Source organism: Siphateles boraxobius, unplaced genomic scaffold (genome assembly GCF_051911475.1).
Source record: "Siphateles boraxobius isolate OS27281-9 unplaced genomic scaffold, OSU_SipBor_1 13, whole genome shotgun sequence".
NCBI lineage: Eukaryota > Metazoa > Chordata > Actinopteri > Cypriniformes > Leuciscidae > Siphateles > Siphateles boraxobius.
This window is the reverse complement of record NW_027508733.1, coordinates 20,843,383-20,858,549: the sequence shown is the minus strand read 5'-3', so window position 1 is coordinate 20,858,549 and position 15,167 is coordinate 20,843,383. Positions and strand designations below refer to the sequence as shown.

The 15,167-nt window shown below is 41.2% G+C and overlaps 1 protein-coding gene across 2 annotated transcripts; it reads right to left on the bottom strand.

Annotated features, from left to right (window-relative positions):
* Window positions 1–11,787: 11,787 nt before the first annotated feature.
* Window positions 11,788–14,237, bottom strand: LOC143735988 (mast cell protease 3-like). Of its 2 annotated transcripts, XM_077226439.1 has the most exons (6): window positions 14,159–14,231; window positions 13,967–14,077; window positions 13,570–13,720; window positions 13,325–13,463; window positions 12,115–12,366; window positions 11,788–12,002 (listed from the first exon to the last, which is right to left on the bottom strand). In XM_077226439.1, exons 1-6 carry the CDS (start codon window positions 14,220–14,222, stop codon window positions 11,844–11,846), a joined length of 876 nt encoding a protein of 291 aa, XP_077082554.1. In that variant the 5' UTR covers window positions 14,223–14,231; the 3' UTR covers window positions 11,788–11,843. The 2 variants fall into 2 exon arrangements, with proteins under 2 accessions (XP_077082554.1, XP_077082555.1); XM_077226440.1 differs by lacking the exon at window positions 13,967–14,077 and having other exon boundaries at window positions 14,159–14,237.
* Between the last annotated feature and the right edge of the window lie 930 nt (window positions 14,238–15,167).

Genomic DNA, 15,167 nt, shown 5'->3' with positions numbered 1-15,167 from the left:
TGGGTCGCACGGACGATCAGGCTCGGCTACACGATTCAGTTCGCGCGGTCTCCTCCCCGCTTCAGGGGAATCCGCTCCACTTTGGTCGGTGGCAACGCCCCTATCATGAGAGCAGAGATCGCCACCCTGCTGGCGAAGGGTGCGTCGCCCGGAGGGCGAGGTCGGTAGCGGGAACACGGGGTTCGCATCCTGAACTACATAGACGACTGGCTGATCCTAGCTCACTCTCGAGACCAGGTATGCGAACACAGGGACCTAGTGCTCCGGCAACTAGCTCGTCTGGGCCTTCGGGTCAACTGGGAAAAGAGCAAACTTTGCACCGTGCAGAGGATCTCTTTTCTCGGTATGGATTCGACTCGGTCGCCATGTCCGCGCAGCTTACGAGCGAGCGCGCGCAGTCACTGCTGACTTGCCTGAGACAGTTCGAGGGCAAGAGTACGGTTCCACTGAAACTCTTTCAGAGGCTCCTGGGGCATATGGCATCTGCAGCCGCGGCAACGCCGCTCGGATTGCTTCATATGAGACCGCTTCAGCTTTGGCTTCGCGACCGAGTCCCTAGGTGGGCATGGCAACACGGCACCTTCCGAGTAACAGTTACTCCGTCCTGCCGTCAGACCTTCACCACGTGGTTGGACCTCAGTTTTCTATGGCCCGGAGTGCCCCTGGAACGAGCTTCGCGGCACGTTGTTGTAACGACAGATGCCTCCTCCACGGGCTGGGGTGCCATGTGCAATGGACGTGCTGCCGCGGGCTCCTGGACAGGACCCCGCCGCCTCTGGCACGTCAATTGCCTCGAGTTGCTGGCCTTACGTCTTGCTTTGCGCCGCTTCCGGGCCGTGCTCAAGAACCAACACGTACTAGTCCGTTCAGACAATACCGCCACTGTAGCGTACATCAACCATCAAGGTGGTCTACGCTCCCGCCGTATGTCGCAACTCGCCCGCCACCTCCTCATATGGAGTCAGAAGCATCTGAGGTCGCTTCATGCCATTTATATCCCCGGAGCCCTGAACTGTGCAGCCGACGAGCTCTCACGGCTTCAGCCCCTCCCGGGAGATTGGCGACTCCATCCCCAGTTGGTTCAGCTGATTTGGGACCAGTTCGGGGACGCACAGATAGATCTGTTTGCCTCTCACGACTCAACCCATTGCGACCTGTATTATTCCCTGACCGAGGGCACGCTCGGCACGGATGCACTGGCGCACAGTTGGCCGCGGGGCCGCAAATATGCGTTTCCCCCAGTGAGCCTTCTTGCGCAGACCCTGCGCAAGGTCAGGGAGGAGGAGGAGCAGGTCATTATGGTCGTGCCGTACTGGCCCGCCCGGACCTGGTTCTCCGAACTAGTACTCCTCGCGACAGCACCTCCTTGGCCGATTCCCCTGAGGAAGGACCTCCTTTCTCAGGGACGGGGCACCCTATGGCACCCTCGTCCCTATCTTTGGAACCTCCACGTGTGGCTCCTGGACGGGACGAGGCAGGTTTGAGTACCCTTCCACCAGCGGTGGCGGGTACCATCACTTCCGCTAGAGCGTCGTCCACAAGACACGTCTATGCGTTGAAGTGGAACCTCTTCGTCAACTGGTGCTCTTCTCACCGAGAAGACCCCCGGAGATGTTTGATTAGTGTCGTGCTTTCCTTCCTTCAAGATAGGCTGGAGCGAAGGCTGTCTCCCTCCACCCTGAAAGTCTATGTTGCCGCTATTGCCGCACACCATGACCCGGTCGAAGGTAAGTCTGTTGGAAAGCACGGCCTGATCATCAGGTTCCTGAGAGGAGCGAGGAGACTGAATCCTCCTCGCCCTCCTCTCGTTCCCTCTTGGGACCTCTCAGTGGTTCTAACTGCCCTGCAGAGTGCTCCCTTTGAGCCGTTGCAATCAGTGGAGCTTAAGTTCCTGTCTATGAAAACAGCGCTCCTGGTTGCATTGGCCTCCATCAAGAGGGTAGGGGACCTGCACGCATTCCTGTTGACGAAGCGTGCCTGGAATTTGGGCCGGCTTACTCTCACGTGATCCTGAGACCCCGGCCTGGATATGTGCCCAAGGTTCCTACCACTCCCTTCCGGGACCAGGTGGTGAACCTGCAAGCGCTGCCCCCGGAGGAGGCAGACCCAGCCTTGGCACTGCTCTGTCCAGTATGCGCCCTCCGCGCCTATGTAGACAGGACGCAGTGTTTCAGGACCTCAGACCAGCTCTTGTCTGTTATGGTGGGAAGCTGAAGGGAAAGGCTCTCTCCAAGCAAAGGTTGTCTCACTGGATAGTGGACGCCATTGCTTTGGCATACCAGCAGCAAGGTCGACCGTGCCCCTTTGGTGTGACTGCCCACTCCACCCGGAGTGTGGCATCCTCTTGGGCTCTTGGGCGCCTCGCTAACAGACATCTGCAGAGCTGCAGGCTGGGCGACACCTAACACATTCGCCAGATTCTACAATCTCCGAGTGGAGCCAGTGTCCTCTCATGTACTCGCTTCAACCAGCTAGTACTGGACCCGCTCAGGTGTCTTCGCTTGCTCGCCATCCAACTCCACGGACTGGATACGTGCGATATTCTCCTCAGGTGAGCTTCCCCGAAAGCCCTGAGCTCCTCCAGCACTCCTGACGTTGGCGCCAGTGTCTATTGCCTGCGCGTCGGCTAGGTGCCTCCCGTGTGCATGGTCCCTCCTCTGAGTGACCCCCACATGTGTATTTCCACGGTAAGCCTCTTTGAGCATGTGTCTTTCCCTTGGCAAGCCACCTTGCCACCCCTGGGGTTGAAATATTCCTCCTGCGGCTGGACACCCCAGTGTTCTCCATATGTCTCCTTCGGGTCATATGTGTATTCTCTACGTCCCCCCCTCTGGGTTGGCAGTAATTGCATATTTCCCCTAAACTTTGGGATATGCTCCCCAGTGTACCTTGGTATTCCTGTGCTAAATAGGAGTCCTTTGTCCGTGCCAGTCTCACGACAGGGATCTCAGATTTACGCAGGGCACTGGAAGACAGCTGAGAAGGTGGCGTAATTAGACTGGTAACCCCATTCATCGCCATCCGACGTAACTCGGAGTGACAACGAAAGGGAACGTCTCGGTTACGTATGTAACCCTCGTTCCCTGAGTAGGGAACGGAGACGTTACGTCTTCCTGCCACTTTCCGCTGTACCGCGGGGATCGCCTGAGCTCAGTCTTGGCTCCGACGTAACATCCGACGTAACGTCTCCGTTCCCTACTCAGGGAACGAGGGTTACATACGTAACCGAGACGATTGGCTGTACACACGAAAACACAAGGGTGTCTTTTTCAGATTTATCCACTCTGGGACTCGGTTTCAAAATATAGCGGTTTCAGGCTCCCAAAACACCGGATCCGTCTGGACGAAACGCCAATACGATACAAAATTTGTACGTATACAGGTAAACGCGTCTCTGTGTGGACAAGGCCTCAGACTCACCAAGCCGGTTTTGCCATGTGGCTTGATGCCACAAAGGATGGATTTTCTATACAAAATGGAGCAAATCTTCTCCATATCTTTTTAAAGAACTGTACTTAATTACTGTTCTTTGTGTACATGCAAAATATACAAACTTAAGGTGTACACATTAAGGTATACATGAATGCATGGGTAAAAGTTCAATATTGCCCAATGATATTTGGTCTTTATTTTTTCAGCACAATTTCTAGGTTAATCTGGAATTGGTTTGGAAAGTAAATGATGCATTAGGAAAACCTTAAAGACATTGTTCTAAACATGAACTTTAAGCAATGCAAATGAACCTCATGCCAGAGAGGGGCCATATGGTGGCATCCTCTGACAGCATCAGCCAATTAAACGTTGAATCTGAAAGCTGCCAATTTCCAAATCCCTGCTTCTCAGGAGAGTTTAAAAAGGTTCTCTCTGAGACAAAATGATGTAAACTGCGCTTGTTGTTGTGACTTTTATTTTGGCGGAGCTGAGAACTACAGAGCCTGAGTACACAGTCCTCGCATTCTCCGTGTTCATTAGTTTACAATCTGTCTAACACGTTATTAGATAGAACTGTTATACATAGAAAGACAGTATATGAAAAGGCATTAGTGTATGGCATGTGGTTGATGTCCAGTGTTGCTAGCTCAGCAGAAATGCATAATCATGTTTCGCCTGGTCCCCTCAAAGTTGTGTTGGATTTTGACCTTATAAAGGTTAAGAGGTCCATCTATCACTGTTTTCAATGTTCATAGAGTTAGTTTTTGGAGTAAATATATAGGCTATAATCTGTGTGTTTACACAGCTTTTTTAAAAATGGCGGGTGCTGGTGTTTCACGTGCGTTCGGCCAATTAGCGTACACCAATGTCACTGGTAGTTCCTATAGTGCTGGTTTAGACCCTACTCTGAAGTAGGGGCTAAATTAGTTCCTCCAAAAGGCATTTCAAGAACTAAAATTGTTCCTAGTTCCTGTGGTACAAACAGGTCAATATTCTGGTACTTCCACCAAGTTCTAGAACTATGAAAAGGTTCCTCCAGTGCGAAAGCCCCTAAAATGTTGTTCTGGTTCTGGTTCAATGTTTCATTTCCTCCAAGATGTGCTAAGCCCTATAAGTGCAACTCTATGGAGTTGTGTATTCTCTCTCTCTCTCTCTCTCTCTCTCTCTCTCTCTCTCTCTCTCTCTCTCTCTCTCTCTCTCTCTCTCTCGCTCTCTTTCGCTCTCCTTCTCTCAATTCTGAAGCTCTAGAGAGAAACAAAGAAGTTTTGCAAAAAGTGAATTTGGGGAGCAACAGAGATAACAACCAAAAGCTTAGCCTTCCCTTCTGCACCAACTTCACGGATCCTCCATTTGCATGTTCCAGATTGCCCGGATCTTCTCTTTGCTCCAGGATTTCAACGTTCACAAGTACTTCATGTTCAAGGCTGTGAAACTGATTCCAACTCCTTTCTTCTCACTACAATGCGGCCCACCTCAGCAAGTGGAATTGTCAAGGTGAAATTCCTTGGCTGGTATAGGAAGTAATCGTCTGACATTCACCTTAGGTACAGTGTGACAAAAACCTCAATATTATTATTAATACTAAATATTAATATTAATATTTAAGACCATAAATCACTACATTGTGCTCATCCTTCCTCTTCCGCAGCTTTATGTGGGTCTCACTTTGCAATGAAGTGTTAAGAGTGTGAGAGCTTAATAAAACTGACTCACACTATATGTTGTTAGATCTCAAAGACTTACAAAAACCTTGTATCTCCAAATTTCGTCATTTTTATTATAGTTTTTTTCCTTTTTTCCTTGGCTGGTATAGGAAGTAATCGTCTGACATTCACCTTAGGTACAGTGTGACAAAAACCTCAATATTATTATTAATACTAAATATTAATATTAATATTTAAGACCATAAATCACTACATTGTGCTCATCCTTCCTGTTCCGCAGCTTTATGTGGGTCTCACTTTGCAATGAAGTGTTAAGAGTGTGAGAGCTTAATAAAACTGACTCACACTATATGTTGTTAGATCTCAAAGACTTACAAAAACCTTGTATCTCCAAATTTCGTCATTTTTATTATAGTTTTTCCCCCCATTAATCGTTAAAATTGGTCACCCTTTATCTCTCTCTGTGATTTTTCAAATAATTGCACATTCAAATAATTGATCCAATTATTACATCATTCCAACCAGCTGTTGGCAATCAGTAATCAACATATCTATCCAATCAGCATGAGTTGGAGACCTATATATACTCATTTGACTCACAAATGTTCCTCGACAGTTTTTCAGCATCTTGGCTCGCCGTTTTGCTACCATGTCACACCAAAGTTCTTCATCTGACGAGGAAACAAACATCCCCAGGGATCCGCCGTTGCATTTCGCCAGCCCCAGGATTATTTCTCCTATGCCGGTGTTCTGACGATTTGTGCTGCCTTGTTGAAAAATGCTACCGTATCGCGAATCAATAGCAGAGTCTGAGGATTTGTGCGGCCTTCTCAATAAATGCTACCCAAGCGCGAATCAATCACAGAGAATGTCAATTCATTCTCTATTTTTTCCATAATGGTGTTAATCTCACAATATTATGACATCGTTATTTCATTTAAAACAGGGTTAGTGTCTGGGGAGCATATTTTGATATTTTAAATGAACTAGCAATTATCACATTTGATATAACAAATAAAAATGACAATATTGTATATTATATGAAATACAATTCTATTAAGGATGAATAAAGATCTTTCTAAATGGTCCCCTTTAAAGATTTATTTCATTGGGTGCACTAATTCCATTCAAATGGTGGTGCTCCCTAAATTTCTATATCTTTTTCAGTGTTTACTTTTGTTCATTCCCCTGTTGTTTTTTAAATCTTTAGACCACTAAATCTCTACTTTTATTTGGAATGGTAAGCATGGTGCCTATACACATGCCTAGACACAATGGTGGTATGTCCCTACCTAATTTTAAACAGTTCAAAGTACATATGTCCAACGTTAAACTAGCTCAAATGTTTCCTGGTACTAGCCCCATGTGCAATAGATATCAATGTGCTAAAATGCTTCAATTAATAATTTTTTTTTGTTGCTATAAAGAGTACATTAATAATGTAAACCGACTCAAAGAGGCACTTGGCGATTTAAATAGAAATAATTTAAATCAGTATTTTTTAAAGCAAGAAATTGCAAATTCAAACATAGTGGTTTGTGCTACTGTTTCATGATCAGATATTATTTTGAACATCTAAATGTATAACAGGTTGTCACTTTCAAAAGCATGATGTAATTCCAATTGCAATAAAAATGTTATTTATAGTTTGGATGCTGGAAGTAGAACTTCACTCTGAAGCAATCTGAACTCTTGATATTCGTTAAGTCATGAAAAGCAACAACAACCGTCAGAATCTCACATATGCTGAATGAGCATATTGGAATTTTTTATGAACCCAGCCAGTACAAGTCATATTTTGTGGTTGGTTGGTTTTTCTCTTTTGTTTTGCAGGACTGAGTTTGGGTGTGTGACGTCATTATGATTGAGGAGTTACACATAGGGTGACCACCCGTCCCGCGTAGCGCGTGCGCGCACAGCGTTTGAAGCCCAATTCATGCGTCCCGCAAATTGAGACCGTGTCACGCATAATCAATGCTTGCTCAAAAAAAAAGTCGGTCGCTCTATATCCTCGAGCCCCATGCACCCAAACGAACATTACTTGACAGTTCAGCACGCTACTGTTGCCACACCCACGTGACCTCAGTTGAATTGCTGACTAGGTTGTTGTCAACTTTTTCATTGTTGTCATGACAGCGCAGTGACTTCTCGTTCCATGAACCTCTGGAGTTGTGAGTTAAGATTTTTTTTAAAACTGTTCCTGTGGTGTTGAGCAACTACAATAGGTTGTTTGCAGTCACGTGACTGTGTTGACGCGCGAAATTCAGATGGAGGGCAGGAAGTGAAGAACGCAATGGACGTGATGGAGGAAAGTCCGTACTGTACTACTTTAGACGCTATTACAAGAGAAATATATAAACAAAAAATCTAAACATATGTTGGACGTGATCCATACGTTATGAAGAGGACCGATTTTCAACTGAATTGAAAGATTTGCCTGCCATTGAGGCGGTAGATATCAGCAACTACCTCGTCTCACAGACATACTTTGACTTTACAAAGTTCAAAAACTGGTACGTTACACCAACAGACACATAAGCTGTATTAACCCAGCTTTGACGAAGTGATCTGACACACACGGGCATTTTCCCATTCGGCTCCTCCCGACCGGCAATTTTTCCGATGTTTTTCTGTCAATTTCTTGTATTTTCCCCCCCTTATGAACAACAAATTTTGGCACACGATAAAAACTCCTCGAGGTTTGATCGATTTGAGCAACCATAAACGACGCAAAAACATAGGCATTTTGAGTTTGTTATAGTGAGTCCTAAATATAGAAAATCACTTCCTGCCCTCCATCTGTATCAGAAGAATCAGAATCAGAAAGAGCTTTATTGCCAAGTGTGCTTGCACACACAAGGAATTTGTTTTGGTACTGAGGCTTCCAGTGGACATATACAAATACAACATGAAACATAATACTACAAATTATAAGAATAAAAAAAATATATATATATAAATATATGAGAATAAAACTATCAAAGTTGGGTTTAGTCAGAATAGACATTTTCAGATTTACAGATTATGAACCTATTTACAGTGTTTTGAATATTATAAATAAATAAATCTACATATAAGTATGTATCGCTATGGCAACGCAGTGACGTGACGTCATGTGAAAACAAGCTATTCCTGTTAAGCCTATAATTTTATATTTTTATTTATTTAAGGTGAATAAATTGTAATGAAAAATAAATAAAATTAAATAGCTAAAGTAAATCGTAAGTGGAAGTGCATCTGTCAATTCATTGAATGTTCAAAATATTATGAATCTTTATTTAGAAAAAAAATACACATTGGTTGGCCTATTCATGAGCATACATCAGCAATTACACATGTTTAGGGGAATAGGGCATTATTAATATACCATGTAAGGTGGTATGTGCTAGAAATGGGTAAACCACTATCAGTGAGTCTGTCCGTGGGGTGGGGGCACCGCCGCGCCAGGCAGTGTCCCACATTGTCCCTCAGAAACATACCCCTTGTCCCACCTTGGGCTTATTAGCAGGTGGTCACCCTAGTTACACATGTGTTAGTGCTGATGACGGTGTTGTGCCGAATTTTGATCCCGCCAAATTATTACCGCTATAGCATATAGCATTGGTAGTTTTAGGATTAGTTGTGGGGGAGGGGTTAGGATTAGGGATGGGTTACTGACTTCAACAAGGGGGGTAATAATTTGGCAGGGGGTCGAAATTCGGCACAACACCGGCAATTTAAGCAGTTCCCTTCAGTTGTGACAACACATGCTCTCCCCTTCTCCTGCAGTTTTTGCTCCCATTTCAGTTGTTTGTTTTGTTTTCATTTCATCTTTTTCCTATTTGTGACAGAAATAGTCATTTATGCCATACGATATACTGGTTGTACTTCAGTATCATTAAAAAAAAAAAAGCCTAATTTTAACTTAACATTTTAGTTCACACTAAAAAAGCTCTTACCAGTTCCAGCAATGTGCTATAAAAGTCATATAACTTATGACGGAAGTCCCTTATATGGACAAAGGCATCCAGATATCACTGTAGCATAATAAAACGCAGATACGGATAGAGACATTATGAAACATAAAAACAATAAACATACGACTGTGACAATATATATGGCTTATCTGTGTTCTTCTAGACATCTCAGATATTTTCTTAAGAATAAAGTATATAATCGACCTAGCCTTTATCACCCTATGTAATACTTAAAATAATATAATTTCTGCCTTATGATATAAAGCCATATCAGATCACAACAGGAAGTTATTTATAACACTCGACTGATTTCAAGACTTATGAGTTTAGACTAAAAACATGTCATTAAATGTCTTTTATTGGACAACAGGTTTGTAAACGCTACTCATTCCAAGTTTGGAATGAGTTTGAGTCACTTATAAAACGTGCATTTGGAAAAGCAACAAGTGCCAAACATCTTAGCACTTTCAGAGATGGAGCAGCATTTACTGCGAACCGATCGATCGACTCCGATCGGAGTGCTGTGCATATAGGCTACTTGTTTAATTAAAATTTTGCCATTTTGTAAATAGCGATTTCGGTTTAATTTTGATTAATCATGCAGCCCTAGATTAACCTCACATACAAAATGAAAAACAACAAATGCTTACTGACTGTTCAGTTTCTGCCTAATATAATCCCACCCCTTGACCAGTTTCTTTGTAATGATATAATCAATGTTATTCACTTCACCTCTCAGTTGTTTTAATGTTGTGCCTGATCCGTGTATATTCATAGTGTAACCCTGTTTCATACTTTTAGTGGAAAGATCAGGTACAAATGCTGATTGAGATATGCTACAATTGCTCCACTTCACATTCTCAGAAGAGTTTGACTGACAGATTTCAAAGAAGTAGCAGCTCTCAAAAAGACAATCTAAGGGGGCAGGAGATGGGCCACTACTTTTAATTTATTTTTTTATTACTTAAAAAAGTTTTATTACTATATATATATATATATATATATATATATATATATATATATATATATATATATTAGAGGTGGTCATAGATTAATTTTTTAATCTAGATTAATCTCACTGTGATCCTGGAATTAATCTAGATTAATCTAGATTAAAATGGCTCATTTGAATTCTGCCGAAGGCATTCAGAATATGTGTGCTACCCAAATAATGACTAAAAGTAAGTCTTTGAGAATAGTTCGCCTCGCGTAGTGATGTGAATTTCTACAAAAAATGCCATTCTACAATAAAGGAGCAAAAGTCCAATATCGTAAAAAAAAAAAAAAAAAACGCACACTCATAATGACAGAAAGGGAGGCCAATTTCATCTTTAGCGATTTGTTATCAAACAAACTGTTTATTAATTGAACAAGTGACATGTTTTCGTCGTTTTTTTAACATAGTAGGCTAATTGGAAGAAGAAAAAAATAAGCACGACGTATAGGCTACAGTCCATTTTTGCATCGCCAAACCAGATGCTCGTTAGATCAAAAAATAATGTCATATGTCATAATGATTTTATGTGAACCTGCCTTTACGGGCAATAGCCTCCTCCTTTTTAAACGAATTAGTTTTCAATCAATGTAAACTATTCGTGTGACTATGCCCCTGCGCAATACACACACATTACCGTGGGATGGCGGGTGTTCATTTCATAAACTGTACACAATGGTAGCTTATTTAACCTGTTAACCTTTGCCAGTGCGCCGACCGCTCTAGCGTTTTTTGTAGCCTATAAATTAATGTATATGTCCAAAAAACAGATAATGTCATACTTTTTAGTAGTGCTATGGTGGCGTAATAATCTGTTTGGTTGTAAAATGTATTACCTGAATGAAATGAAATTGAATGTATCGTCCTGTGGAATCATTCATTCACAGACACCTACCGAAGATGTTTAATCTTCATCTCTGGCAAAAATATGATGCATTTGCAGATTTGCTTTCACTAGACACCCACTTTCCAGCATTTTTCAAATATTGCCAGTGGGTGGAGTCAGGCTCTGACCAGGGGTTTAGTTACCCTTTAAATCTTCCTGTTACGAATCCGAGTCGAGTGTGGTTGAACGCGCTTCAGACGATGCGTGAGGAACTGAACAGATCATTCAGACTGATTCGCGAACCGATTTAGACAGGTCTGCCAACTTGTTTGATGAAGTCTTTGAACAAAATTGACTCAAAAGAGTGATTCATTTGTAAATTGAGCATCGCTCATGACCATAAAAAGATACAGTGCGCTGTGAATAAACTCATTTAACAACATGTAATTGCATTAACATAAAGTAACGAGAGTAACGTCGCCCAACGTAACATGTAAAAGTATACACCTTGTGTCCCTGACAGGAAAATACCCTGATGCGCGATCTGTGACAGTAGGCGCGGCGTCAATGTCAAATATAGACTACACATGGAATTGCGTGAAAATATCTATATTCGGAAAAGCTATTTTATGATCCTAAATGATGAAAGCTAAATGATGATTTAATAGATTAACTGCGATATTTTTTTTTATCGCCCGATAAGAGTCTCACGTTAACGTGAAGCACGTTAACGCCGATAACGGCCCACCACTAATATATAGGCCTATATATATATATATATATATATATATATGTGTGTGTGTGTGTGTGTGTGTGTACCAAAATGGTCACCAAGTGAACTAATGTAAAATTACTTTTGTGCCCCCCTTTAATATTGTAACTTTATATGGTTGTGACAATGAAGACCCTGAATGATGCTTTTCATGTGATACTTTATTGAAAGAAGTTACGGAAGCGTTCAGTAACTTAACTCACTTCACATTTCTCATTATGTTGCCGATCCATTCGAGATATGGTGAAATCTTAGTATACACATTAGGATATTTAGGTGAATTGCACTGCTCTCTATATCCAAACGATGTGACGCCAACTGCAGTGTTTCCATAAACCAAAGGACCTCCTGAATCAAACTGTGAAGAAACAGATCAACAAGTCACTAAAGTTCAATATACCGTATCAGTTTAAACTCATAAATTGACATAACATAATCAAAGTGTGTAAATCTTTTTTTTTTTTACGTACAAGGCAGGATCCACCATAGCCATGTGTGCACATCATCTGTGAGAGTGAGTATAACTCTCCCCATCTATAGCTACATTCTGTGTTATTCATTAAATACACATATGCCTCCATTAGAAGATCACTCTTTGGGCCATTAGTCTCCATTCTTCCCCAGCCGGCAACACTACAGACAGAATTTGTTCCTATGTCTTCATCTTTCAGTGGTAATGAAATCCATTTAACATTGTTGTTTGCTTCAACTTTTCCCTGTAGCTGTAATTCAAAAACACAATCACTATTAATAAAAGATTAGTCATTTTTATTTAGACTGAACTGCAGTTGTTTATAATGCTGTTTGTGTGGTTAGTACAAAAGCCCTGAAGACCAAGGTTTTATTTTATTATTGCAGGAATACATACAGAAATTTTACAAAATGCACATATCGACAAAAAAAAGCATATTTTTTTGTTAAGTGCCTCTTAAAGTGCCCCATTATGCTTTTTTCAAATATGAACTTTCATGCAATGTTCGTGACTATAAAAGGTCTGCAAAGTTTTAAAGATCAAAGTTAACGTCACCTAAAAGAGAGAATCGATTCTTATCTGCCGAAACAAGTCGTAAGCAATTCTAGTCTCACTTCATATTACAAACCTACATTACAATGTAATAAATTTGCTTAATTCCAGCCTATGGACTTCATTGGCTGCCCGCAAACAACGTCTACTTCACTGTCAATCACGTTAACACACTGCTTATGAAACTTTCGTCCCTCATAAAAAATCCGGATCATGTTAAATTTTCTGTGTTTTTCACATCCATAACAAGCATTTGAATGGTGTTTTGACAATTCAGAGCCACCGAATGACGAATACGAAAAAAACGCGTGCAAAAATTTCGGACTCAATGTGCAAGGACCTTAAGACGTAGACCAATCACAACAGACTGGGCTGTCTAAACAATCGTGGAAAGGAGAAGTTTAGAGAGAGTTAATCTTCAAACAAACCGTTTTCAGAATCTTTGAGAAATTGGCTGATGTCCAACTTATATTATGAGTCGATTTTTAAAAAAATTTAGGAAATGGACTCAAGGAGGCACTTGGCCTTTTTCTGTAAGTTTTCTTTAAGTTCTTAGAATCTTACATTGCAATAGAAATTCAAACACAGTGTGTGTTAGTTTTGTACAACTTGATCAGATTATATTTGAATAAATTAAAAGTATTACAGTTTGTTACCCTCAAAAGCATGATGTCATTCTTATTACGAGTGTATGCAAAGTTTGGATGCGGGATATAAGATTTCACGTCGAAGCGATCTGAACTCTCGATGTTCCTTAAGTCATGAGCACCAACAACAACTGTCAGAATCTCAAATCTGTTGAAAGAGAAAGTCATGATAGTCATTTATGTCATACAATACACTGTATGGTTGCACTGCAGTTGTTGTGTCATTCAAAAGTGATTTCTAAACAAGCTCTTACCCGTCCCAGCAATGTGCAGCAGTCAAGACATACTCCTGAGAAATCAGGAATCCACCACAGATATGATCCCCTTTCTTCTGAATAGAAACCATGTAAGGTCTGGAGTGGGGTTTGGCTTCCCTGCCGTTCACTATTCCCACATTCACATGAGCTGAGAGAGAGAGAATGCTGTCAGTCAACTTATTCATTAAATATATAATGACACATTCAAGTGTATGACCATATATAAAGCCAAAATATCAACTTTGACAGCACAGTGTTTAAATATTTAAATATATCATAATATATTAGGTAAATAGGCCTATGGCCCTGCTCTGATCAAGCAGATAAACATGACAAACAACAGGATACAAATGTCAAACTATTAACAGTTTTATCTTATTAATGAGGAATCCACCACAAAAATGTGTTCCATGTTCTTCTGAATAGAAACCATGTAAGGTCTGGAGTGGGGTTTGGCTTCTGTGCCGTTCACTATTCCCACATTCACATGAGCTGAGAGAGAGAGCTGTCAGTCAACTTATTCAGCCCATACAAATCAAAATTTCTTAAAAATCATCATAATTAACTGTTATATAATCAATCTCACCAGTGAAGGTCAGGAGTGGCAGCAGAGAGACCAGCAGGAGCAGAGAGAGGATGATGATGGTCATGATGAAGATGACATTGAGTTCTCATGGCAAAACACTGTATAAATATACTGTACAAGTGGGTGGAGTCACTGAGTTTCCCCTAAATCATTTTTTTTCTTTCGTTCTTGCAGTATGAGCAACACAGTGATGAAAAGATACTGTTGTTATGGTCTTGCATGAAGATTAAAGATGGTTTAGATGATAAGAATGGAGCACGTATGCATGCATTTTAGTACTTAAATAATTTACAGCTCATAATACAGCTGATGTGCAGTTTGTTACCTTTAAAAGTCATTCCAAAAAGGCCAATATCTATATTTTGATATGTTTTGATGCAGGGTATATAAGGACAATCCTTCCAATTAGTTCGCACATACGAATGAAACTCACCTCATACTATGGCTTCTTAAAATACTTGATCCTGATTGGTCGACCCATTTTAAACTGTTGCTTTTTATTTTAAATGGCATCACTAAAGTAGTAACAGGCGAGTTTTCACCAAATTAAATTTCCATGTCAATTTGGCAAATTATTTCAGTTATTCACAAGAGCTTTGCAGCCTATCACACAGCAAAATAATCAAAAACCACACTCAGTGCCTTTTCTCATGGGATGCAATTACAATGAGGAGAATTTATATTATTATTATTATTATTATTTCACTTTAATGGTAAAACACTGTTTGTCAGTGAGACAATTACTATCTAAATTAACAAAATTTTAGACATCGGGCAGAAACCTTGTATCTTCATACTTCGTCATTTTTCCCCCCATAAATCATTGCTATTGGTCACCCTGTTTGTGGGTTATGCAAATATTTAACTAGTAAAACGTATTAAAAATAGCTTGTGAATAAACCTTGTATCTCCATTGTATCCTCAAACTCTCGGACAAACCTCATAACTCCCCCTTACCTCTATCATAAAAGAAGTGTTTTGGATCATCTGCTTTTATGCAATGCAAGGA

Bases quoted from the DNA above. Each gene is read 5' to 3' on its own strand.
- LOC143735988 (XM_077226439.1), bottom strand. From the start codon at position 14,222: ATGACCATCATCATCCTCTCTCTGCTCCTGCTGGTCTCTCTGCTGCCA. The intron at 13,464-13,569 runs GTAAGAGCTTGT...CTCTTTCAACAG, and splicing joins GCTGCACATTGCTGGGACGG to ATTTGAGATTCTGACAGTTG. The intron at 12,003-12,114 runs GTACGTAAAAAA...GTTTCTTCACAG, and splicing joins GCTATGGTGGATCCTGCCTT to TTTGATTCAGGAGGTCCTTT.